This window comes from Loxodonta africana, chromosome 15 (assembly GCF_030014295.1).
Source record: "Loxodonta africana isolate mLoxAfr1 chromosome 15, mLoxAfr1.hap2, whole genome shotgun sequence".
Taxonomy (NCBI): Eukaryota; Metazoa; Chordata; class Mammalia; order Proboscidea; family Elephantidae; genus Loxodonta; species Loxodonta africana.
Genome location: NC_087356.1, coordinates 2,648,926 through 2,674,173, shown reverse-complemented (window position 1 = coordinate 2,674,173; position 25,248 = coordinate 2,648,926). Strand labels below are relative to the sequence as shown.

The window sequence follows — 25,248 nt, the reverse complement described above, 5'->3', positions numbered from 1 at the left end:
AACGGGAGAGGGCGGGGAGCCTCCGGGGATTCAGTCCCGGCGAACGTGGAATAAACGTTTCCGGCCGCTCCCCACACCCCACTGAGCCGGCGGCCGGCCCCGAACCTCCCACCCCCCCAGAGTGTCCGGACGAGGGCGAGCCCCGGACTAGCGCCCCGCCGCCTCTCTCGCTGGTCCTCTGCTGTCCCCCGGTGGCGGCTCAGGGCGTGGGCCAGGCGAGGCAAGTCCCGCCCCGCCGCCTCCATTGGTCCTGACGCTAAGGTCTAGACCCCTGATTGGTTGGTTCCAGTGGTTGCCTGGGGCGCGGGTTCCGCTCGGCAAATCCCGCCTCGCCACCTCCATTGGTTCTCGCACTAAGGCCTGGATCTCTGATTGGTTGGCCCATGTGGCTGCCTCAGGGGCTCGAACCCAGCGCGACAAGTCCCGCCCTACTGCCTCGATTGGTTCTCGCGCTAAGGCTTAGACTACTGACTGGTTGGCTTCAGTGGCGGCTGGGGTGTCGGCCCCACGCCGCAACGTCTGCCCAGCCGCCTCGATTGGGTCTTGTGCTAAGGCCTAGACCTCTGATTGGTTGGCTTCAGTAGGTGGTGGGACTAAAAGCGCAGCTGCCCTCGCCGAGTGGTCAGGTGCAGGTCTGCGGAGCAGGTAACGGCCGGCCGGGTCCCTGAGGCTGAGCTCCCTGCTGACCGTCGGCCCCGGTCCCTGAGGCTGAGCTCCCTACTGACCGTCGGCCCCGGACGCCGAGGCGGGGATGGCGGCTCCTGGGCCCTGCGCCGATGGCCCTTGCTGCTCCCACCACAGCGCGGTGCCCACCGTGCAGCAGACGCTGGAGGAGATGGACTTCGAGAGAGGTGAGCGGGAGGGCCGCCGGCCGCCGGCCTTTGGGGGCCACATGGGCGCCGCTCAGTGGAGGTGGGAGTCGGCCGTGAACGGGGGTCAGCGGGGAGCAGGGCGAGGGGCTAGCTCGTTGAAACCAGTGGCGATGGAGTCCGTTCAGACCCATGCGACCCCATGGGTGTCAGAGCAGAACTGCGCGCCACAGGGTTCTCAATGGCTGGTTTGTTGGACGTAGATCGCCAGGCCTTTCTTCCGAGGTGCCTCTGGATGGACTGGAGCCATAAACCACTTGGTTAGCAGTGAGTGCGTTAACGGTTTGCACCATCCGGGGACTCTGGTGGGCTGGTAGGTCCCTGGTTATTGAGAGCCTGCACTGCAAGGGCTTAGCTGTCAGAGACATCATCTAGAATGCAGGTGGGAAGATGGAAGCGTTGGTTTGAGTAACTTTCCCAAGTAATGGCACTGGGCCTGACTCCCAATCCGGTGTGCATCAGGCACACTCAAGCCTGCTCAGGTGTTTGAGGAGCGATGGAGCAAGACCTGCGACTGGGAGGTTGCAGCCGCCTTGAGGGAATGGAGCTTCTGACCTTGAGGGCTGTGAGTGGAGGGAACTAGCACGTGCTGAGCCTCAGTGTCCATACCTTTTAGACGTGGTACAGGGCTCCTACAGAGAGCCCTTGAGACAGGTGATGTTATCCCGACCTACCGGGCCCAGAGAGGGAGGTATTTTGCCCCACATTATGAGTGCTGAGATTATGCTGCCCATAAGGAACAGAGAGGAGCTCTGGAGGCACAGTGGTTAAGAGCACGGCTGCTAACCACAAGGTTGGTGGTTCGAATCCACCAGCCACTCCTTGGAAACCTTATGGGGCACTTCTCTGTCCTATAGGGTCGCTATGAGTTGGAATCAACTGGACCGCAAGTTTGGTTTGTTTGTGTTTTTTAAGAGAAATTTTTGCTTGTCTCAACTGGAAGGGTGCTGCTAACATCTAAACTAAAACCCACTGCCGTCCAGTCGACTCTGACTCATAGTGACCCAGTAAGACAGAGTAGAACGGCCCTGTAGGGTTTCCAAGGCTGTAATCTTTCTGGAAGCAGACTGCCCCATCTTTCTCTCACAGAGTAGCTGGTGGGTTCCAACTGCTGACCTTTCAGTTACAGCAACTGAGCACTTAACCATTGCGCCACCAGGGCTCTTTAGGTAGAAACTAGGGATGCTGCAAATATTCTACAATGAGCAGGACAGCCTCCCCAGTCCCCCCAACAAAGGACTATACAGCCCAAAATGTCAGTAGTGCTACCATTGAGGAAAAAAACCCTGCCCTATCCAAAGTAGGACCCCTTCCCCTCCAGGTTACTCAGATTTATCACCTTGCTTTCATCAAAGCAGTTTTTACAATCGGACATTATTTTGTTTAATGGTACTCATTTTTGTGTATTTTCCAGACATGAGAAAGATTCTTGTCTATTTTGTTGTGGATTTCTTTTTTTTTTTGGTTTGTTTCAAGTCATAGTTTCTTGTATCCTGTCATTTCTCTCTGGGTTCATTTTCCTTCTTCCTGAAGTACATCCTTTAATACTTCTTTCAGTGAGGAAGGCTTTTTCCCCCCTCACCCTGAGTGATACAATACTACACTGGTATAAATTACCAGGTTGACAATTATTCTTCCATCTCAGTCCTTTAAAAATATTCCTTAACCTTCTGGTATCTGCAACTGCTGCCAAGAAGTTATTTTTGGTCTTAACTAAAAAAGAAAGCCAAACCCGTTGCCGTGGAGTCGATTCTGCCTCATGATGGACAGCAGCCCTGTGAGCTGTTGGTCTTAGATGGGTGATAATCTTCCAGGTAACCTTTAAACTTCGTTCTTGATATTCAGCTGGAGTTGCTTTTATTAACCTCACCTGGGATTTAATGTGGTTTCTCATGAGCACTCGTGGTCATCATTAATTCTGGATAATTGTCAGATGTTATCTCTTCAGATGTTCCCTTTCCTCCGGTTTCTCCAATTTCTGTTCTTTCTTTCTTCAGAACTCCTGTTAGATGTAGACATCTGCCTTCCAGGTTTCCTTACCTCTTGAATGTCTCTCTCTTCACCATTTTGTGCTGCCTTCTGGGTGATTCCAAATTGTTATTCTCTCATCAACTGTGTCTGCAGTACTGTTCAACTTATCTATTATTTCTGCTGTTTTATTTCAATGATAACCAAAAAAAATACTACTTCTTAATCTACTGCCTTTATTTCTGGTCTGCCTGTTGTTTTTTTCTAGTCTTCTAATGTTCTGTTGATTTGGGGATTGTATTCCTTCATCTTTTTGAACATACTAAGCATTGTTGTGTTAAAGTCTTTTCCAGAATGTGCTATTATGGCTAATTTTTGAGACATGTATTTTCCATTTGTCATATTTACTGTCTCTTATGCCAGTAGATGACTTTTTTTTTTTTACAAAAATGCTGCATTTTTTTTTAATCTGATTTATAAATGTATTCAAGTGAAAAGAAAACAGGACTAAATTTTTATGTGAGGAATGTCCCTGAAAATCAGTGACAGGTGAGTCCTGAGGACGTTGTGTTTAACCACCAAAGCTCGCCTTTCCTAAAAAACTCTCCCCACCCACCGTGCAAACTTCCTACATTCCTTCTGCAACATTAATTGAGCATCCACCCTCTGAGCAAGCATTGTGCTAGGAGTTTCGTTCCCACACTCAAGGAGCTCATTACTCAGTGAGAGAGAACTACATTTGAACAAATATCTATAACTCATTGTGATAAATGATTGCGACACAAACAATGTGCTGTAGGAGCACTGAGAAGGATCACTCCCTGGTACGGTCAGGAGAGGCTTGATGGAGAAGGGACAACTCAATCTGGTCTTGAGAGTTGAAAAAATGCTGCATTTTTATTTTACAGAATTTTAAAAACCAGTGTCTTAGTTATCTAGTGCTGCTGTAACAGAAATACCATAAATGCGTGGCTTTAACACAGAGAAATTTATTTTCTCACAGTTTAGGAGGCTGGAAGTCGGAATTCAGGGTCCCAGCTCTAGGGGAAGGCTTTCTCTCTCTGCCAGCTCTGGGGGAAGGTCCTTGTCTCTTTGAGCTTCCGCTCCTGGGCGATTTTCATGTGGCTTGCCATCTCTCTTCCCCCATCTCTGCTTCTCACTTGCTTGTTTAATCTCTTTTATATCTGAAAAAAGATTGACTGAAGACACACCGTATACTTACCCTGTCGCATTAACATAGCAAAGACAACCCATTCCCAAATGGGATTATAACCACAGGCGTAGAGGTTAGGATTTACAACACATATTTTGGGGGGACACAATTCAATCCATAACAACTGGCTTAAAGAAAATAATTAAAAATTATCCTTAACTACATTGAGGTAATCATTGCTAATATTTTGGGGCACATTCTTCCAATTTTTTTTTATCTTTTAAAAATTTTTTTAGACTTTCTGTTAGCCCAAAACAGGAACCATTCCCAAAGCCAACTCTTCGGACAGAGATTGGACTGGACTATGAGATAGAAAATGATATTGGTGAGGAGTGAACTTCTTGGATCAAGCAGACACATGAGACTATGTGGGCAGCTCCTGTCTGGAGGAGAGATGAGAGGTCAGAGGGGGTCAGAAGCTGGCAGAATGGACACGAAAATAGAGAGTGGAGAGAAGGAGTGTGCTGTCACATTACGGGGAAAGCAACTAGGAGTATATAGCAAGGTGTATATAAATTTTTGTATGAGAGACTGACTTGATTTGTGAACTTTCACTTAAAGCACAATAAAAACTAAAAATGTTTTAAAAGGATTTTATTGTGTTTTAGGTGAAAGCTTACATAGCAAATTAGGTTTCCCTTTAACAATTTTTGGGCCCTGTTGGCGCAGTGGTTAAGAGCTCAGCTGCTAACCAAAAGGCTGGCAGTTCAAATCCACCATCCGCTTCTTGGAAACCCTGTGGTGCAGTTCTGCCCCGTCCTGTGGGTCTCTGTGAGTTGGAATCGACTCAACAGCAGCCAGTTTTGGGATTTTGTATTCTGGCACGGCCTTATTAACATAATATAAGGAAACCTTTATTTCCAAACAGGGTCACGTTCACAGGTACAGGGGTTAGGCTTTCAGTACATGTTTTGGGGAAACCCAATTCAGTCCATGATATTACCCATGATTGTGTTCTATCTGAGGCTGTCCTCGCTCGCCTATCTCATGTTGTCCTGCTTGGTCAGGACGGAGCTGAGTTTAAAGAGCTGGGAAAGACAGATGACTTTGGTACTTTAAACGCCACCGTGGAGTTTCAGAGCACTCTGTGTAAAGAGCCCTGGTGGCTCCATGGTTGAAGTGCTCAGTTGCTAACTGAAAGGTTCATGCTTCAAACCCACTAGCTACTCCTTGGAAACCCTGTGGGGCAGTTTTACTCAGTCACTATGAGTCAGAATCTGCTCAGTGGCAACGGGTTTGGTTTTGGTTTGGTTTAACAGTTTTTGTAGAGATTGTTCAGTGGCGCTGGTCACAGTTTTTGCAATGTTTCACCATTCTCATTTCCAGCCTCTTTGTTCTGTTTCCATTTACCTAGCTCCCCTTCCCCTCCTTGCCCTCGTAACTCTGCTCTTGGGTAGCTGTTGACCGTTTTGTCTCAGAGTTAATTGTTTAAGGAAACACATTACTCACGGTTGATATTGTTTATTTTTTGAGTCAGTCTATTATTTGGCTGAAAGGTGACCTGCAGAAATAGTAGCTTCAATTTCAAGTTCAAAGGTTATCTGAGGGCGATAGTCTCGGGGGTTCCTCAGTAGCCTCTATCTGTCCCGTATGTCTGGCTTTTTTTAGGAGTTTGAATTTTGCTCTACATTTTTTTTTCTCCATTTTATCCAGGACCTTGGATTGTGTCCCTGGTCAGAGCGGTCGATAGAGTAGATTACGTCCTGTTTTGCAGTTGTGGGTCTTTGAGTTCACCAGAGGGGTGCTCTTAGTCGTGCATTCTCACACGTGCCTTGGTTGTGTGGCTTGAGGAGAGGTGGCATCCCTATAGAACATTTTTTAAGGTTGCCTCTGCTTTCAGGGCTCATTCTTCTGAATCAGTTTTCATGACAGATTCTCAGCTTGGCATTTTTGTTCCCCAAAGCTAGCACAAATGTGGGCCCCACACCTGGAAGTTGTGTAGGTCAGGTATCTAATACCTTAGGTTTCTTCTGCTACTGTTTTCCCACAGCTATTGAATGGTGTTTTTTCTCTTTTCCTTTCGGTTTCTGTTCCAACGTCACCTTATCAGATGCTATCCCTGACCACTCTTTATGTTCCTTCCCTACTACTTTTCCTCATAATACTTGATGTCGTTGTTAGGTGCCTTCGAGCCGGTTCCTACTCATAGCAACCCTATGGACAACAGGATGAAACACTGCCCGGTCCTGCGCCATCCTCACAATCGTTGTCATGCTTGAGCTCATTGTTGCAGCCACTGTGTCCATCCATCTTGTTGAGGGTCTTCCTCTTTTTCGTTGACGCTCTACTTTACCAAGCATGGTGTCCTTCCCCAGGGACTGATCCCTCCTGATAACATGTCCACAGTACCTGAGAGGAAGTCTCACCATCCTTGCGTCTAAGGAGCGTTCTGGCTGTACTTCTTTCAAGACAGATTTGTTCATTCTTTTGGCAGTCCATGGTGTATTCAGTGTTCTTCACCAAGGCCATAATTCAAAGGTGTCAATTCTTCTGTCTTCCTTATTCATTGCCCAGCTTTCGCATGCTTATGAGGCAATTGAAAATGCCATGGCTTAGGTCAGGCGCTCCTTAGTCCTGAAAGTGACATCTTTGCTTTTAACGTATTAAAGAGGTCTTTGGCAGCAGAGCTGCCCAATGCAATGAGCCGTTTGATTTGACTGCTGTTTCCATGGGTGTTGATTGTGGATCCAAGTAAAATGAAATCCTTGACAACTTCAGTATGTTCTCTGTTTATTATGATGTTGCTTATTGGTCGTAACACTTAGATATTTATTTGTTTATTGTCTGTCTCCATCTCCCTTGATTAGAATGGAAGCTCCATGAGGATAGGGATTCTTTTTTTTTTTTTTGATAATATTGTGTTTTTGGTGAAGGTTTACACAGCAGCTTGGGTTCCCATCCAACAACTTCTAGACAAGTTATTTCAGTGGCATTGGTCACATTCCTCACAGTGTGTGAATGTCCTCATTATTTCCATTCTGATTGTTCTATTTCCATTAGTCTAGTTTCCCTGCCCCCTTACATTCTTATCATTGTTTTAAATGTTGACTGTTTGGTCTCATATAGGTGATATTTTGAAGGCAGGGATATATTTATTCTGTCCTGATTCCAAATGCCTAGACCAGTGCCAGATACAAAGCAAGTATTTAGTAAATATTGACAGAATGAGTGACTTCTCCCTGGGAATGGCAGCTTGCTTCCTGAAGCTATGAAGGGCAGGTGAGTGAAGATCGTCCAGTCCCCAGTCACCCATGATGTAACACTTCCTTCCCCCTAGTTTTGTGTAAAGAGCCTTGCTCTAGTTCCCCGCCATGCTCATGGCCTGCAGCCTGCACTCCAGATCGTGCTGGGGCATTTGAACCAAAGCCCCCGAGATATGAGTCAAGTTCCAAGTATCCCCTGGATTCTGCAGCTTTGGTGCCTGCTTACCGCTTTAGCTCTGGTTTCCACTTGTTTCCTGCCACCTGGCAATGTCCTGTTCTTGTTTTCAAATTTGACTGTACAATGAAATATTTTTTCTTATGGTGGTAAAAATATATGAAATAAAGCATTTGCCATTTCAGCATTCTTCACACCAACGTTCAGTGAGAGTGAACACGTGCCTCCTGTTGTGCAGCCAACACCACTGTCCATGTCCAAGTTTTCCATCACCCTGAACAAGAGCTCAGCCCCCTCTAAGCCATGGCTCCCCCCGACCCACCATCACCCTGAACAAGAGCTCAGCCCCCTCTAAGCCATGGCTCCCCCTGACCCACCATCACCCTGAACAAGAGCTCAGCCCCCTCTAAGCCATGGCTCCCCCCGACCCACCATCACCCTGAACAAGAGCTCAGCCCCCTCTAAGCCATGGCTCCCCCCGACCCACCATCACCCTGAACAAGAGCTCAGCCCCCTCTAAGCCATGGCTCCCCCCGACCCACCATCACCCTGAACAAGAGCTCAGCCCCCTCTAAGCCATGGCTCCCCCCGACCCACCATCACCCTGAACAAGAGCTCAGCCCCCTCTAAGCCATGGCTCCCTTCTATCACCCTAAACAAGAGCTCAGCATCCTCTAAGCCATGGCTCCCCTTCCCTCCATCACCCTAAACAGAGCTCAGCCCCCTCTAAGCCATGGCTCCCTTCTATCACCCTAAACAAGAGCTCAGCATCCTCTAAGCCATGGCTGCCCTCCATCACCCGAAACAGAGCTCAGACCCCTCTAAGCCATGGCTCCCTTCCATCACCCTAAACAAGAGCTCAGCCCCCTCTAAGCCATGGCTCCCTTCTATCACCCTAAACAAGAGCTCAGCATCCTCTAAGCCATGGCTCCCCTTCCCTCCATCACCCTAAACAGAGCTCAGCCCCCTCTAAGCCATGGCTCCCTTCTATCACCCTAAACAAGAGCTCAGCATCCTCTAAGCCATGGCTCCCCTCCATCACCCTAAACAGAGCTCAGCTCCCTCTAAGCCATGGCTCCCCTCCATCACCCGAAACAGAGCTCAGACCCCTCTAAGCCATGGCTCCCTTCCATCACCCTAAACAAGAGCTCAGCACCCTCTAAGCCATGGCTCCCCTCCATCACCCTGAATAGAGCTCAGCCCCCTCTAAGCCATGGCTCCCCTCCCCACCATCACCCTTACCTGAAGCTCAGTGCCCTCTAACTGGTGGCGCCCCTTTCTCCCACCACCTCTAGTAACCACTAATAGACTTTGGTCTCTGTAAGCTTAAGACATTTTATCTGAGTTTAAAACGACTTTATCTAGCCTTCCGTTTGATGTGGGAAGGAGGGACTTCTCTATCCAGTCTACTGTCTGGGGCGCTCAGGATAGCCCTAGGCACAGAGGAGGTGCTCAGTTAACATTTGAGTGAACAAATTACTTATTTTCCATGAGAACACTGAGGGGAAAGCCCCCAGTCATTCAGCATGTTCTGTTCTCTGGTTGTCTTCCGCAGGAATCTGGTCAGCGGCGCTGAACGGAGACCTTGGACAGGTGAAGTCCTTCATCCAGAAGGCGGTGGACCCTAGTCAGCCGGACGCGGCCGGCTACACTGCCCTGGTGAGCTGGGGGGACACAGGTCAGGGAAGAAGCTTCCGCTCGGGTGAGCTGGGGGGACACAGGTCAGGGGAGAAGCTTCGGCTCGGGTGAGCTGGGAGGACACAGGTCAGGGAAGAAGCTTCCGCTCGGGTGAGCTGGGGGGACACAGGTCAGGGGAGAAGCTTCCGCTCAGGTGAGCTGGGGGGACACAGGTCAGGGGAGAAGCTTCCGCTCGGGTGAGCTGGGGGGACACAGGTCAGGGGAGAAGCTTCCGCTCGGGTGAGCTGGGGGGACACAGGTCAGGGGAGAAGCTTCCGCTCGGGTGAGCTGGGGGGACACAGGTCAGGGGAGAAGCTTCCGCTCGGGTGAGCTGGGGGGACACAGGTCAGGGGAGAAGCTTCCGCTCGGGGGATGGTTGTTCTCCCCGTCGCTCCGCTCCCAGCAGGGGTCAGTTTAACTGTCATGTCAACCTGGGTATTTCAATTAGCACAGGTGCCTTACATCAGTTACTTCATTTCATTTTCCTAACATCCTGTGAAGTGGAATTAAGTATTAGGCATGCTCTCCAGCTGAGGACGTGGGTGCCGGAAATTAAGAAGCTTCCCCGGTCACTCAGCTGATGGGTGGCAAGGAGGTGGTTTCGGCGTCCCACCCCAGAGTCCGCACCCTCACCTTGCCCCACCCTGCCCCTGCCTGAGCTCTGCTCCTGACCTCGGTTTCTTCTCTACAGCACTACGCCAGCCGCAATGGGCACTACGCTGTGTGCCAGTTCCTGCTGGAAAGTGGAGCCAAGTGTGACGCCCAAACCCATGGAGGCGCCACCGCTCTGCACCGGGCCAGCTACTGCGGACACACAGAAATCGCGCGACTTCTGCTTTCGTATGGGTCCGACCCCCAGCTGACAGATGACGATGGCATGACCAGTCTACATAAGGTCTGTCCTTTCCCCCCTTAAAAGCTTGTTGTTTCTAATTATAAAAGCTATAACATGTTTATTAGAGAAAACAGGAAAAAAAATCCTTTGTGATTTCAGTGCCCCCCTTTCCCAGGTTAAGGGTTAATGTATCACTCCCCAGTCTTTTCCTCGGCAGGTGATTAAAGAGCGAAGTGTTACTTTATCTCACTTTCACCGAATGATACGTTAGTAACGCCTTTCCGCGTCTCTAGTTTTCTTAAACTTGGCCTGCACACCCTGTCCCCGGTGCATTTCCCATACGGTAGTCAGAGTGGTTATTCAATTCAGCTTCTATTTGTTTAATAGAAATGCCTAACATGGTCAAGAGTCGAGGATTACAGGGAGGCACATCGTGGACATGCGTTTGCCTTCCACCCCGACCCCCAGTCTTCCAGGCCATCCACTCCAGGCGGTCACCGTTGCCGATTTCTTAAGCGTCTTTGAGGGTGTTCTGTGCGTGTAGTTGATGTACCTGCATCGGTCTACTCCTCTCCTGCTCCCACCTTGTTTTTCCCTAGAGTGCTGGCTCTGACAAGCAGTTCTCCTCATTCCATACCCTTCCTTAGAATCGTTCAGTGGCTTTCTTTTACCAAGCCCTGAGGCTGGTTTACAAGGCAGTCTGGGGTTAGCGCCTGCCTACCTACCTCTGCAGTTTTATCCTGAACACCTGTCCTTGTCCCTCACGCTGCGGCCCTGTGAGTTTTTTCAGTTCCTTGAACCTACTACTCTGACACCCCAAAACCCCAAAAAGCCAAACTCAATAGTTGATCCCGACTCACAGTGACCCTATAGGACAGAGTAGAACTGCCCCATAGGGTCCAAGGCTGTAAATCTTTATGAAAGCAGATTGCCACATCTTTTCTCCTTCAGAATGGCTGGTGGGTTCGAACCACCGACCTTTCAGTTAGCAGCCAAGGGCTTTAACCACTGCATCACCAGGGCTCCTTCCACAGTTATCCCAGGGCTGTATATAACAAGCTCTTCCCTCTGTCTGAATGCCTCTTGCCTCCCGTTTTCCACTTGACTCGTGTCTGCCCTTCCTTCTGGATCTCAGCTTACACATCATACCCTGAGAGACCCTTCCCTGGCCCCCACTCGTGGTTAGCTCACACAGTCCTAGCCCAAAGCACCCTGTCCTTGACTTTTCCTAACTCTTATCCCCCTTGAAATTCTCTGTTCAGTGTCTGTCTTTCTCACTAGAGACAGCTGGGTTTTTTTTGTTTGTTTGTTTACTGTTGTATACTCAGCACTTAATACAGGGGCTTGCTGGAAATTTACAGAACTGGATGTTGTTATTTTTTCAAGATCCTTGTCAGTTGGATTATGGTCTAAACTGGTGTTGCTCAGACTCTTTACTGTCACAGCTCACATGAGGGCTGTTTATAGACGGGATGCTGCCACGGGTGGACCTGGTTCACAGACGGGACGCTGCCCTGGGCGGACCTGGCTGGGGTTCCCCACAGTTCGCAGCATCCTAGTTGAACCTCTGTCCCTTTTTCTCTCACGCAGCGGTGCCTTAGAATGCAGATGTGTGAGGGATATGAATTGTTCTTCTTTTTTTAATCATCTGTTTGCAAATGTTGGTACTTTTTTTTTTTTTTAATAGTTTTGTTATTCTTGAGAATATGCACAGCAGAACCTATACCAGTTCAACAGTTCCTACACGTACAATTCAGTGACATTGATTACAGTCTTCAAGTTGTGCGACCATTCCCACCCTTCTTTTCTGAGTTGTTCCACCCGCATCGACATAAACTCACTGCCCCGTAAGGTTCCTGTCTACACTTTTGAGCTACTGTGGTCAGTTTCACCCCACATAGATAGATCTTAAAAGAGCATAACACTCAAGGCAGACACTCTTTACTAGTAAAGCTAAACTATTGTTTGGTTTTAAGAAGAATTTGGGGGATATTTTTAGTTTAAGGTTTAAAGATTATCTCAGGGCAATAGTTTCAGGGGTTCGTCCAGTCTGCATGGCTCCAGAAAATCTGGATTACGTGAAAATTTGAAATTCTGTTCTGCATTTCCTCCCTTTTGATCAGGATTCTTCTATACGCTCTTGATCAAAACGTTCAGTAGTGGTACCCAGTCTGTATTTGTCTCTAGCATGCAAGCCTGGCTGAGGCAAGGATAGCCACTGGGCAAAGGACACAAGAAGGAAGACTCAAGCTAACTGCCTGAATGGCACTGGGGTACCCCTCCAATCTGTATGCAAAATGTTGGAATTTGGTAGGAATTGGGTTTGGGGAGGGGAAATACACAACCAGTGTCTCCGTTTCCACCAGGCCTCTTCTTTAGGAGTGAGAAGGAGCAGGTCCCGCTGGTGGTATGGCTTTTGATTCAGGCCTCTCTCTCCGTAGGCTGCTGAAAAGGGTCACATGGACATTTGCTCCCTCCTACTGCAACACAGCCCAGCCCTGAAGGCTGTCCGAGACCAGAAGGCACGGCTAGCATGTGACCTGCTTCCCTGCAACAGTGACCCTCAGGACCTGCTTGCCAGCTAAATGCCATCTCATGCCTCAGGCTGCCCTTCAAGAGTACAGACTGAGTCTCCGAGTCTCCGAGCTCTTACCTTGGTCAGCATCTACGCTGCAGGCGGGGAACTGCAGGAAGACACAGGAAAAGCCCCACGTCTGGCCACTGTGGAAGCAAGGGAGTACGTTTGGTGGGGGCTGCAATTGACTAAGCCTGGACAGATGGTCATATTCTAAGTTAGTTCACGTGGAAACGTCTATCCTTTTGGAAAAAAATATAGTTATATTCTTACCTCATCTCATGAAAGTAAATCTCTAGTAGGTTAAAGACCTAAGTATTTAAAAAAAAAAAAAAAGTATGTTAGTATTAGAAGAAAATAGGGAATATGAGAGAAAGTGAAGCCACTTTCTAGGTGTTTGACCTTGGTAGTGTTTGACCTTGGTAGAATCACTTTATCCCTCTCACCCTCAGGTCCTCATCTCTAAAAGGAAAATGATAACCGTGGGGCCTGCGTCAAAGTGATTGTAGGGATTACGTGAGTGAATATATGGAAAGCACTGAAGAGAGTGCCTGGCATGTTGCAGGCAGGGTCTAAGAGCACTTGAGTCCCCAAAACTTGATCAACAATTGCTTTTATGTCATAATTTCATTAATTTTAACAATCTGATGGGTAAAAAGCTACTATTGTTTTATTTTTCATTTTCTAATTACTAGCCAGGTCAAATACCTGTGTCTTCTGTGAACATCCTGTCCATGTCCTTTTATTGATGCATAGGAGTTGTTTATATGTTATGGATATTGGTTGTTTTATATGTGTATATGTATATATATAATTTTTTTTTCTCTCAGGCTGTCACTTGTCTTAACTTTGTGGAAGTTGACATAGCCACTGTAGAAGGCAGTCTCGCAATATCTATTAAAATTTAAGTGAGCATAACCAATAATTTGATGTGTTTGTAGCTAACCCAGGGAAATATTCCCGCATGCGTAAAAAGATGTGCTTTGCAGAATGGGGTATAACGTGAAAAAATTGGAGCTAACCTAACTGCTCACCGAGAGGGGGAATCATTCAGTTGTGTCACATACATCATTTGGAGAGGTGTGCAACAAATGAAAAGAACCAGGTAAAGTTGTGTGGGCTAATATGGAAAGAGCGCCAAGTTGTGTTTGCAGTATGATGCCTGTTTTAGTTACCTAGTACTGCTATCACAGAAATACCACAAGTGGATGACTTTAACAAACAGAAATGTATTTTCTTGCAGTTTAGGGGGCTGGAAGTCTGAATTCAGAGCACCATCTGTAGGGGAAGGTATTCTCTCTCTGTTGGCTCTGGAGGAAGGTTCTTGTCTCTTCACCTTCTTCGTTCCTTGGGGATCTCCCTGTGTCTTGGCATCTGTCTTACTCATCTTTGCTTCTTAGCTTGCGTTTAATCTCTTTTATTTCTAGAAGAGATTGACTCAAGATACACTCTACACTGATCCTGTCTCACAAACACAGCAAAGACAACCCATTCTCCAATGGGATTATAACCACAGGCACAGAGGTTAGGATTTATAACATGTATTTTGGGGGGACACAGTTTAATCCATAACATTACACCTTTTGGCCCCCAGTAATTTATATCCTTGCCACATGCAGAACACATTCACCCCATCCCATCATCCCGAAAATCTTAAATCAACTCCAAGTCCAAAGCCTCATCTTCTGAATCATCGGAATCAAATATGGGTGAGACTTTAGGTGTGTTACATCCTGGGGCAGAATCCCTCTTCATCTGTGAACCTGTGAAATCTAGACTACAAGTTACCTGTTTGCAAGATACAATGGTGGAACAGGCACAAGGTAGATATTTCCATCACAAATGGGAGAAATTGGAGGGAAAGAAGGGATAACGGGCATCAAGCAAGTCCAAAACCCAGCTGAACAAATTACATTAGCTCTCAAAGCCTGAAAATCCTCTTTTCTCTGAGATTACCTGGGCAATGGCCCCACCCTCCAGACTCCCTTGGCTTTGGGCAGCCCCATTCTCCTAGTCCATCTGAGTGCCAACCCCACCCCCTCAGCCCCAGCAGGCCTTGTTCTGCCCTTTGGGCATAGCAGCCCCAGCTTTGAGTAGCGACCCCATCCCCTTGGTGTACCTTAATGGTAGCCCCATACTCTGGAACAATTGGTGAAGATCTGACTCTTTGAAACCTAGGAGGCTGTGGCCCCACCCTTTGAGATCCAGGCCCCACCCTTTGAAACTGAGAAGGCCCTGCTTCCCATGCTCCTTTCAACAGTTCTGCTGATTTCCAAACTGCTCCAGGGATGGTCCTTTTCTTTTCTTGGAGGATAACAGATGTAGTTTCTTTGGCTTGTTTCCTGCCTGTAGAATTCCAAGAGGCAGACAGTTTCCTTTTGTCTTGTCTCTGACCCCTTCAGACTAAGCTGGTGGATTTTCTGCTGTGGTAGTTGGTAAGATCCATCAATCATAGACTTAATCTCTTTAATAAAAGATTGTGTAGCCATGCATTTTGATGTCTATAATTTTACCAACAAGCTCTTGAAGGCAACCCAGGATTTTACTATTAGGCACCTTAAAACCCTTCCAGCTTCTACCCATTATCCAGTTCCAAAACTGCTTCCACGTTTTAAGTGTCTGTTAGAGCAGCACCCCACTCTTCCCCGTACTAAATTCTGTCTTAGTTATATAGTGCTGCTATAACAGAAATACCATAAGTGGATGGCTTTAACAAACAAGCTTATTCTCTCACAGTCTAGTAGGCTGAAAGTCCAAATTCAGGGCATCAGCTCCAGGGGAAGGCTTTCTCTGTCAGCTCTGGAGGAAGGTCTTTGTCATCAATCTTCACCTGGACTAGGAGCTTCTCCATGCAGGAACCCCAGGTCCGAAGGACACCTTCAGCTCCCTGCTCCTTGTGCTGCTTTCTTGGTAGTATGAGGTCCCCATGTCTCTCTGCTCCCTTCTCTTTTTTATATCTGAAGAGAGATACGGCCCAAGACACAATCCAGTCTTGTAGATTGAGTCCTGCCTCATTAACATAACTGCCACCCATCCCACCTCATTAACATCATAGAGGTAGGATTTACAACATATAGGAAAATCACATCAGATAACAAAATGGTGGACAGTCACACAACACTGGGAATCATAGCCTAGCCAAACTGATACACATATTTGAGGGATACGATTGAATCCGTAACAGGTGGCTTTAGCAAATTTATTTTCTCGCATTTTAGGAGGCTAGAAGTCCAAATTCAGAGCACCAGCCCTAGGCAAAGGCTTTCTTTCTCTGTCGGCTCTGGAGTAAGGTCCTTGTCTCTTCAGCTTCTGTTTCCTGGTTCCTTGGAGATCTCCATGTGTCTTGGCATCTGTCTTACCCATTTCTGCTTCTTAGCTTGCATTTAATCTCTTTTATATTTCAAAAGAGGTGGACTCAAGATGCACCCACACTAATCCCATCTCACTAGCATAACAGACAACCCATTCCCAAATGGGATTATGACCACAGGCATAGAGGTTAGGGTTTACAAATGTTTTGGGGGCATGCAGTTCAGTCTGTAACAATGCCTCTTCAAACATGTCCATAGAGACATGTACGTAAATACACAAAATATAGAGGAAAAAAGCCTGGATGATACTCGTCAAACTGGTGCCAAGGTTTCTTCTGGGCCACTGTGATGAGGGTGGTTAGTCAAAGGGGTTGGTCACTGTGATGAGGGTGGTTAGTCAAAGGGGTCGGTCCCTGTGGTGAGGGTGGTTAGTCAAAGGGGTCGGTCACTGTGATGAGGGTGGTTAGTCAAAGGGGTCTTGTGGCTTATCCGCAATGTTTGGATTTTTCACAAGGAGTACTTTTTTTTTTTTTCACTGAGAGTTAATACCAAGTAGTTTCATGTACGAGAAACTAGTTTTCTGCTGAGAATTTCAGATGAAGCTTGTTGATGCAAAATGCCTTTTCCTCAAATGCCGAAGGAGAGGAATTTATAGTCGGGTGGACAGTGGCATCCAGAGCCGAAGCCTTCGTTTTTCTTGTCTGTTTGCCCTCACTTTAGTCAAGACAGCACTGCCCCTCCTCAAAACCAGTGAAGCATAAGAGCTGAGTTTTTGTTTTGTTTTTTTAAAGCTATGGGTTTCCCCAAGTTCCCTCAAAGCTTGGAAGTGCTGATGGAGGAGTCGGGGCCTGTCAGTGGGCCCTCAGCAGCCCTTTGGAGCCTCTGGCTTCGTGATCTTAGTTCTTCTTCCCCTTGCTTTGGCCATCTAGGCTCATGTTGCTCTGATTCTGGAATCTTATTTACAGGGTATCCGATTTCCTTTCAAAGGTCAAGACAGAATTCAAGGCACAACTGGGTGTTGGTTGCTGAGACAGATTGAGTTGCAGGTTAGGTACTGGGACCTGGAGCAGATCCTCCCTCACTTTGTCTGTGGAAGGCCACGCTCCATGCCAGGGAGAGTGTCTTAGGGGACTTGGGTGTCGGGGCATGGGAGATTTCTCAAGAAGTGCCAATAACAGGCTAGATTTGGCTTCTCATGGCAGCATAGCTTGACCCTCAGAGTGTCTGGAAAGAGAAACAGGAACTGGGAAGGAGAAGTAGGAGACCCCTAGGGAAGAAAATCGCCAAGCAGTAGAGAAGGACCTTGAAACTGGCTACTCAGGCAATCATGTGAAGCCTGATTTCCTCATGCAGTTGCTACGAGGGCTCCTGAGGCAGGAGGCAACCTCTTTGGCTTGTCCCCTGAGATCCTCCTTTGGATTCTGGCTCCTTTTGCCAGGCCAGTCAGGTAGGTCTGTCAGGTTTCTCAGGCCGCCAGGCCTGAAATGACATGGCAGCTCAGGCCTGAGTTTCTTCAGTAGGGAGCCCTGGTTCAAATCCACCAGCCACTCCTAGGAAACCCTGTGGGGGAGTTCTACCCTGTCCTAAAAACCTGTTGCCATCGAGTCAATTCTGACCCATAGCGACCCTATAGGACAGAGTAGAACTGCCCCATAGAGTTTCCAGGGAACACCTGGTGGATTCCAACTGCCAGCCGTTTGGTTAGCAGCCGTAACTCTTTACCACTCTGCTACTAGGGTTTCCTGCTCTGTCCTAGAGGGGTTGCTATGAGTTGAAATCGACCTGATGGCAACGAGTTTGGTTTAAGGTCTAAGCTTAGGAAGGCAGGAAATATTTTTCCCTGAATCTGAGCTAGTGGCCCAGACACCTGAGAACATGTGTTTTTGTTGTTGTTGTTGAATTACTCCTCAGGAGATGTGGGGGTGTGGTAGAGGTTCGGGACAGTGGGTGTCTGAGCATGCAGCTGACTCAGCTCAAAACAGCTCCTTCCCTGCTCTCGGCGGCTGCGTTCCCACACTGGTATTTTGGTTCCTGTTACAGAACCACAGAGTCATCTGGCCCAGGTGCAAGCTCCCGTCCTTCCTTGCCCCCTGCCCCCAGGAGGCAGCTCTCCTATAAAGGGGCCGAGCAGCTCAGCTACTCTCACTGGGTGTGGAGAGCAGGGGGGGGACCATGGACTTCATCAGTATTCAGCAACTGGTAAGGAAGTGGGGCAGAGGGCGGGAGGCTGGGGAAGCAGTCTCGGCACAGTGGTAAGGTCTGGCTAGCCAGAGGAGGGCAGCCAGTTCTTCCTGAGGTCTGAGGATCCAGTTCTCATCTGTCTGCCCAAGTCTCGGGTGAGGGGGTGGTTAGGGGCAAGAGATCAACGTTGAATGGGAAAGCAGTTGGGTGATGGTAGGTAAGAAAGCCCTTGCGTTTAGTGAGTTCTGTCCTTGACTGTGAGGTTGAAAGAGGAACCGGGAAGAGCAGGCTACCTTGGAAGACACCAGCGTAGCTGAGGTGTTCGTTCATTTAGTTCCACCGCTGTGTAGTCGTTGCTCTGGAAATGGCCCAGAAGGTCTGGCCTCTCGGCAGGGGACAGGGACCAGGGTGCCTTGTGAGCCTGCTTTGGGACATCCATGTTTTGGCGAGATGGGACATGGCGGGTGGTGAGGCCCAGGGTGTCCCATCACCGAGCAGCCCCACCAGGGCCTGTTGCACCCGTGGCAGCATTAGGCGGCCAGTGCTTGGTTTAGAAGGGACAACATTCTAGCTGGCTGGAAAGCCATAGGCTCTGCTATCCTAGCGGTCACACATTTTCTCTTCCCCCAACCTGCTTAGTCCTCAGTGCTCCCTGCTCCTGAGGTCCTGGGGGTAGGAACTGAAGGAAGAAAAGAATGAATGTTCGGTACGGTAGGCTCTAAAAAAAAAAAAAAAATTTTTTTTTTTTTTGTAAGTCCCAGTAACCCATTTGATCTTTCCAGCCCCAGGAGGTAAGTGCTATTTTTACCCCATTCTATTGATGGAGAAACATAGCTTCACGAATAGCCAAGATTTGAACCCAGGAGTTCAGCTTTTCACCCGAGGGTGTTGCCTCTGTCCCTGGGAGCTTGGTGTCAGGTGGCAGTATGACGTGACCTGGTAGGGATCTAAGGACAACCACCCAGGAGGGAAGCTAAGAGTCCATCTGCCCTTGGGTAACCTGAGCATCGCTGTATAAATAGCTGTGGTGTCTCTGCCCTCCAGCCTGCATTCCTCCTGGCAGGAGCAGGGTGGGTGGCTGTCATTCCCCTCCTGCGCCGCAGGCAACACCACAGTTGGTGAGAGGGGAGGTCCCTGAGGGAGCCAGCAATAAGCACGGGTATCAGGGAGCCTGCCAACACACTGGGCTCCACAAAGCTTTGAGAAGGGTGAGTCCAGCTCTCAAATCCAGAACAGTGACCTCTGAGCATCAGCTGGTCAGCAAGCTCCCTGGCAGGTACAGCTGTGTGTCCCAGGGGCCCCTCAGTTCTGACCCTCTGTCCTTGTTGTGCCTACAGGTAAGTAGGGAAAGAGTGGAAAGGAAAGTGCTGGGATTTGGACACGGAGTTCCTGACCCTGGAGGCTGGCCTGGTGCCTGGAGGCTGGGATCCCAAGAGGCCCGGGAGAGGCAGAAATTGGAAGAAGAAGAAAAGAAGAAGAAAGTGAGATGCTGGGGGCGGGGGGCTAGTCCCTGTGTGGACCCTGGAGTGTGTGGGCCAGGCTCTGATCACCTGAGCCGCTGGAGCCTCCTGTGGGCAGGGCAGATGAGGATAAGACTGACGGGCAAGGCTCCCATGACCATCCTGGTCTCCAGTCAAGCAGGCCCACCCCAACCATAACTTTTTCTGCCCCTCTTCCTGTTCCAGCTTGAAAGATTTAACAGCTCCAGACTTAATCTGGAGAACCTGACCGACTTAGAAAACTTGGTTCAAAGACGAAGAAAACGACTAAAACGCAGAGTCCCCCCCAGGAAACCTGAGCCCCTGGTTAAGGTGAGAACTCAGGATGGCACGGGTGTGTGCGTGCCCAGGACTGAGGAGCAAGGGAGAGCTGTGCTTCCCAAGGGGTAACTTGCAGGGCAGCATGGGGCGTGGCACGGGCACACTGCGGACTCCAAGCTGCTCCCAAAGCTGGCTGTTCCCCCTTGGGCCCAAGTGTCTTGAGAAAGTGCATTCCAGAGCCCTCCTACTCAGTCAGAACCTCCTGGGGGTTAGTTAAGAAAAAACACGGGTATTTTAACAAGCCAGCAGTGAAGCACGGAGCTGGAATGGTCAATCGGTGACATCACAGGTGCCTACAGTTTGGGGGAGTGATTTGTTCTTGTCCTTCAACTTACTCAGCCGCAGCCCCAGCCCCAGCTGGAGCCTGTGGACCTGGAGACGTTCCTGAAGGCAGCTGCTGAGAACCAGGAGGCCCTGATTGACAAGTACCTGCTAGATGGAGGAGACCCCAGCGCCCACGACAAGGTGAGGAACATGTGGGGTGAGTCGGGCTCCTGTGCGGCTGCAGGAGTGCTGTCCTGGTGCGCTGTAGTCCTGGTCCTGGCAACTGCAGGCCTTTCCCGTTTTACAGGGCAGCCTCCTGAGCTGGGCAGGAAAGGCCTGGAGCAGGATCCGGGGGAAGATGCACTCCCTCTGCCTGATCAGCCCTTTCTCCACCCCCAGCTTCACCGCACGGCCTTGCACTGGGCCTGCCTGAAGGGTCACAGCCAGCTTGTGAACAAGCTGCTGAAGGCAGGTGCCAGCGTGGACGCTCGGGACTTGGTGAGAACTTGGGAAGGCCCGTTTCCATAGCCAACCCACTGCTCAGCACCCCAGCAAATCTGAGTGCTTTGGTGCTCTTGTTCTGCAGCTGGACAGGACACCTGTGTTCTGGGCCTGCCGGGGAGGACACCTGGACATCCTCAAACAGCTGCTTAACCAGGGAGCCCAGGTCAATGCCCAGGACAAGGTGAGGGGCATGCTGCTTTGGGTGGTCTGTTAGGAGAGGCGGGGCAGGGGACATCACACAGGAGCTGATGCTGTTCCTGGAGGAGAAAGCCCAGCCTTTTTTAGGGTTGGGATGAGACCTCACGCTGACCGCCTCACTCGTCCTCAGGTTTGGAGCACCCCTGTACACGTGGCCGTCCGGACAGGGCACAGTGACTGTCTGGAGCACCTCATCGCATGTGGCGCCCACATTGACGCCCAGGATAAGGTAGGCACTTGGTCTTTCAGGGCAAGGCCGCTCCACTAGGGGACTGTGACGGAGGGAGCAAGCCAGGGCATTTTTCCTCTCTGTGTGATGCTACCTGTTGATCTGGCCTTCCCCTCTGTGATCCTCACGAGTGATGGCTGACAGGTATGGGGAGGATGAAGTGGGCTGGAGGATGACTTCCTTGGTGCTGAAGGGGCCTTCTCTACAGGAAGGAGATACAGCTCTTCATGAGGCTGTGCGGCACGGCCGCTACAAAGCCATGAAGATACTGCTGCTGTACGGAGCCAAGCTGGGCATGCAGAACGCGGTGAGTACGAGTGGGGCAGAGGCCCTTGCGTTCTGCATAAAGGAGGTCGGGGGGCGCTCCCACCAGCCAGGAAAGGACTGACCCAGCACCCTTGTTCCCAGGCATCAGTGACCCCAGTGCAGCTGGCACGAGACTGGCAGCGGGGCATTCAGGAGGCACTGCAGGCCCATGTGGGGCACCCTCGAACACGGTGCTGATGAATTCAGCAGACCACGGGGTCGCCCACAGCCCCCATTCCATCCCCACGCCACTCAGGCATCTGCACACTCGTGGTTCTTGCCCATCCGTCCTGGTTCCCCTCAGGTCGATGAGGTGGCCATCAGACCTAAGGAGCAGCCCAACCTGCAGGGTGATAAAGCAGGTCTCTCTGGCTTCACGTGTAAGGGATGACTGCTCCCTGCTAGGGCTGGAGCTAGGAATGGGTGGCGTGGAGGACCACGGGTGAGCAGGAGACAAAGCGGGTCCAGATGAGGAACAGTGGAACGGAGTATGAGCTAGAGATGGAGCAAAAGACGTGGAGTCCTAAGCCTGGAGTTACTCAGAGCTGGGTGTCAGACTTCCCCAGTGTCAGTTAATCCTCAGTCCGGGAGGCTCATGAGGCCCCCGCCCTCCCCAAAGGGCCCATCTCCTGCCGACGAGGACATACAAGAGGAACTGAAGGCAGCCTGGGCATTTCTGCAGCTGGCCAGTGCCCCTAGGCAAGGGGCTTTTCCGGAAAACTCCATTGCTGTCAGCAGCAACCCTGATAGCAAGAGAGCAGCTCTACACAGCTCTGGTCTGAGGACTCTGGGGTTGGGTTCTGGCGGTCTGGAAGGGGTCATTGAACAGGTTTGAGGCCCCACAGCAACAAAAGTCCAACCTGGTTGCTCCGATGCCCTAAGACCAGTGATCTGAAGCAAATTTTTAGGGAAACCTTGTGCTAAACTGGAGCCTACTATACCTAAAGGCTGGGTCGGGCCTGCCTCACTGGCTGGTGGCTGTTCTCCTACGGGTGAAGAGGCTGTGTGTTGGGGGTTGCTTGTGGCCCACTCAGTTCTTGGGGCGGTGGCCCGTAATCCTAGTCAGCCTGAGGCTCTTCTGCCCGGTACAGGAGTTCTAGCTTTTGCCTGGACCTTGTGGCTGCATCCCACTCTGCTTTATCCCCCTCAGGCCAGGACACTGAGGAACTCTGACCTTGGTCCCACAAGGTGAGAGGAGGAGGCAGGGAGCACGCCTACTCCTCTCTCATCTGGTAGCTGGTGTAGATTTAGGACCCACCTCACACCTCTAAAGCTCTTTCCTCACTGTTCGGTTTCCAGTTTCACTGTGTAGACCTGGTGCTGATCTCAGCACTACTGGCTGGGCTGGGTCCTTCGATGCCAGAAATCGAACCTTAAAGAGCTCCACCCCAGACAGAGGACCACAGGCTACGGGGAGAGCTGAAAGACGGAAGGTTTAGCCTCCCTTGCATAGTACTGGGTTATACAGTACCTGGGTTCGTTCATTTTGCAGCAGTTTTTAGTCCACTGGTGGCCTTCCAGGGCCAAGAACAAGGCTGTTCTCTATATGCGAGAAAAATGACAGTGTTCCATGTCACGGGCCACAAACTTCTCACACCAACACAATTATGCCCGTACCAATGGGCCCAGTGCTCCCCGAGGATGCTGGTGCCATGGGAGAAACAGGTATTCAAGACCACGGAGAAGGTAACTCCCCATCCAGAAAATGGGGACGTATAAGTAACAGACACACCAAAAAAACAAAAAAAAACCCTTTTTTGTATGTATCAATACTTTTTGTTCATTAAAATGGGTTGATTATCCCTCACTGCCTAGTTGTCTGCGGTGGCTGAGAGGAGCCAGCGACTTAAGCACCGGGGCAGGCCGGGAGGGCCCAGGGCCCTGTCTTCTCCACAGCGATGCCCAGGCTTGTTCACCACGCGAGCCTGACCGCAAGGCAGACTACAAAGTCAGAGCTGGAACGCTGTGGGTGCCTGGAGCTCGGCTCTTTCCCATCTGTTAGCAGCTTTGTTCACTGGTGGACAGTGGTTCTCAGCCATAGCTGTCTGTCAGAATTACCAAGGATTTCTTACCATAAAGTTTCAAAAATCCTGATGTCCAGACTGATTAAATCAGAATGCCTGGTGGATGGATCCGGGAATCAGTATTATCATGAAAGTGACATGCTTGTCTATGCAGAAAAACCCAACAAATCTACCAAAGGAAAAAAAAAACCTAGAATAAATGAGTTCAGTAAAGGTTCAAGATATAAGATAAACAAAAAAATCTACTGTAATTCTATATAGTAGCAATGAACACGTGGAGTCGAAATTAAAAATACTATTTACAATTGCTCCCAAAAAAGTGAAACACTTAGGTGTAAATCTAACAAAGTATGTAAGGACTTGTATGCTTAAAGCTGCAAAACACTGATAAATCAAAGATCTGAATAAATGGAGAGAGATACCTTGTTCTCGGTCAGCTCTCCCCAAACTGATACACAGGTTGATCAAAGTTCCTACCAAAATCCCAGCAAGATTTTTTTTGTAGATATAGACAAGTTGGAGCTAGGATTAAGTGGGAGGAATCAGTTTACCTTACTTCGAGACTTCTTCCGTAGCCATGGTAATCAAGCCTGTGGTACTGCCAGGCAGGTACATGGATCAGTGACACAGAACAGACAACCTGGAAACAGGCCCCACAAACATGCCCAACTGACTGTGACAATGGTGCAGGAGCAACTCAGTGGAGGAAGGACAGCCGTTTCAACAAATGGTGCTGGAGCAAGTGGACAGGCATGGGCAAGCATGTCTCACACCCAATACAAAAATTCTCAAAATGGATCATGGACTAAAATATAAAAGTATGAATCTTTTAGGAAAAAACATAGGAGTAAATCTTTGGGGATCCTGGACTAGGCCAAGAGTACTTAGACATGACACCAAAAAAAAAAAAAAAAATACTGCATAAAAAGACAAACTTGATAAATTGAGCTTCATCAAAATTAACAGTTTTGCTCTGTGGGAGACTCTGTGAAGAGGCAAAGAGAAGCTACACATTGGGAGACAATATTTGCAAGCCAGAAATCTGACAAAAGACTACTACCCAGAATATATAAAGAACTCTTAAGACTCAACAGTAAAAAAAAAAAAAAAACGAATTTAGTTGAAAATGGGCAAAAGACATGAGCAGACATTTCAGCGGAGGATATAGACATGGCAGATAAGCACATGAAAAGATACTATCACCGGCCATTATGGAAAGGGAAATTAAACCACAATGATATGAGCCCCCCTACCTCACATCAAAAACAAAAATTAGCTCAAAATGGATTAATGACCTAAATATAAGAGCTAAAACCCTAAGAATAGTAGAAGGAAACATAGGGGTAAATCTTCAGGACCTTGCACTTGGCAGTGGATTCTTATAAAAGCAAAATGACCAACAAAAGAAGATAAATGGGATTTCATCAAAATTTAAAAACTTTTGTGCCATCAAAGGACAGTATTAAGAAAGTGAAAAGACAACCTACAGAACGGGGGAAACTGTTTCAAGATCAGATATCAGACAAGGGCAAAATAGCCAGAACATATGAAGAACTCCTATAATTCAACAGCAGAGACAACTCGATAGAAACACGGGTAAAGAACCTGAATAGACATTTTCTCCAAAGAATACAAATGGCCAATGAGCACATGAAAAGATGCTCAACATCATTAGTTTCAAAACCACACTGAGATACTATTCTCACTCACTAGCATGACTATTATTTAAAAACAAAAACTGGAAAATAACAAGTGTTGGTGAAAAACCGGAACCCTCATCCATTGCTGGTGGGAATATAAAATGGTACAGCACCTTGGAAAAGTTATATACTCCTAGGTATATACCCTAAATATTTGAAAGCAGGGACTCAGATACTTACACACCTGTGGTCACTG

The 25,248-nt window shown here is 48.9% G+C and overlaps 2 protein-coding genes across 3 annotated transcripts; both read left to right on the top strand.

Annotated features, from left to right (window-relative positions):
• The first annotated feature begins 483 nt into the window (after positions 1-483).
• Positions 484-13,577, top strand: ANKRD39 (ankyrin repeat domain 39). The gene is made up of 4 exons (XM_064268420.1): positions 484-851; positions 8,984-9,087; positions 9,797-10,000; positions 12,382-13,577. Exons 1-4 carry the CDS (start codon positions 752-754, stop codon positions 12,523-12,525), a joined length of 552 nt encoding a protein of 183 aa, XP_064124490.1. The 5' UTR covers positions 484-751; the 3' UTR covers positions 12,526-13,577.
• A 185-nt stretch (positions 13,578-13,762) lies between these two features.
• ANKRD23 (ankyrin repeat domain 23) lies at positions 13,763-24,488 on the top strand. Of its 2 annotated transcripts, XM_003422003.4 has the most exons (9): positions 13,763-18,025; positions 19,345-19,488; positions 19,693-19,818; positions 20,167-20,292; positions 20,491-20,589; positions 20,678-20,776; positions 20,924-21,022; positions 21,231-21,329; positions 21,431-24,488. In XM_003422003.4, the coding sequence occupies exons 1-9, from the start codon at positions 17,999-18,001 to the stop codon at positions 21,524-21,526; spliced, it is 915 nt and encodes a 304-aa protein (XP_003422051.1). In that variant the 5' UTR covers positions 13,763-17,998; the 3' UTR covers positions 21,527-24,488. The 2 variants fall into 2 exon arrangements, with proteins under 2 accessions (XP_003422051.1, XP_023396911.1); XM_023541143.2 differs by having other exon boundaries at positions 20,167-20,589.
• Positions 24,489-25,248: the final 760 nt, after the last annotated feature.

Excerpts from the sequence above, each read along its gene's own strand:
- ANKRD39 (XM_064268420.1), top strand. The coding sequence starts at position 752 with ATGGCGGCTCCTGGGCCCTGCGCCGATGGCCCTTGCTGCTCCCACCAC. Across the intron at positions 852-8,983 it reads GGAGATGGACTTCGAGAGAG|GAATCTGGTCAGCGGCGCTG; the intron begins GTGAGCGGGAGG and ends TGTCTTCCGCAG. Across the intron at positions 9,088-9,796 it reads CGGCCGGCTACACTGCCCTG|CACTACGCCAGCCGCAATGG; the intron begins GTGAGCTGGGGG and ends TCTTCTCTACAG.
- ANKRD23 (XM_023541143.2), top strand. The coding sequence starts at position 17,999 with ATGGACTTCATCAGTATTCAGCAACTG. Across the intron at positions 19,489-19,692 it reads AAGAAGAAAAGAAGAAGAAA|CTTGAAAGATTTAACAGCTC; the intron begins GTGAGATGCTGG and ends TTCCTGTTCCAG. Across the intron at positions 20,777-20,923 it reads AGGTCAATGCCCAGGACAAG|GTTTGGAGCACCCCTGTACA; the intron begins GTGAGGGGCATG and ends ACTCGTCCTCAG.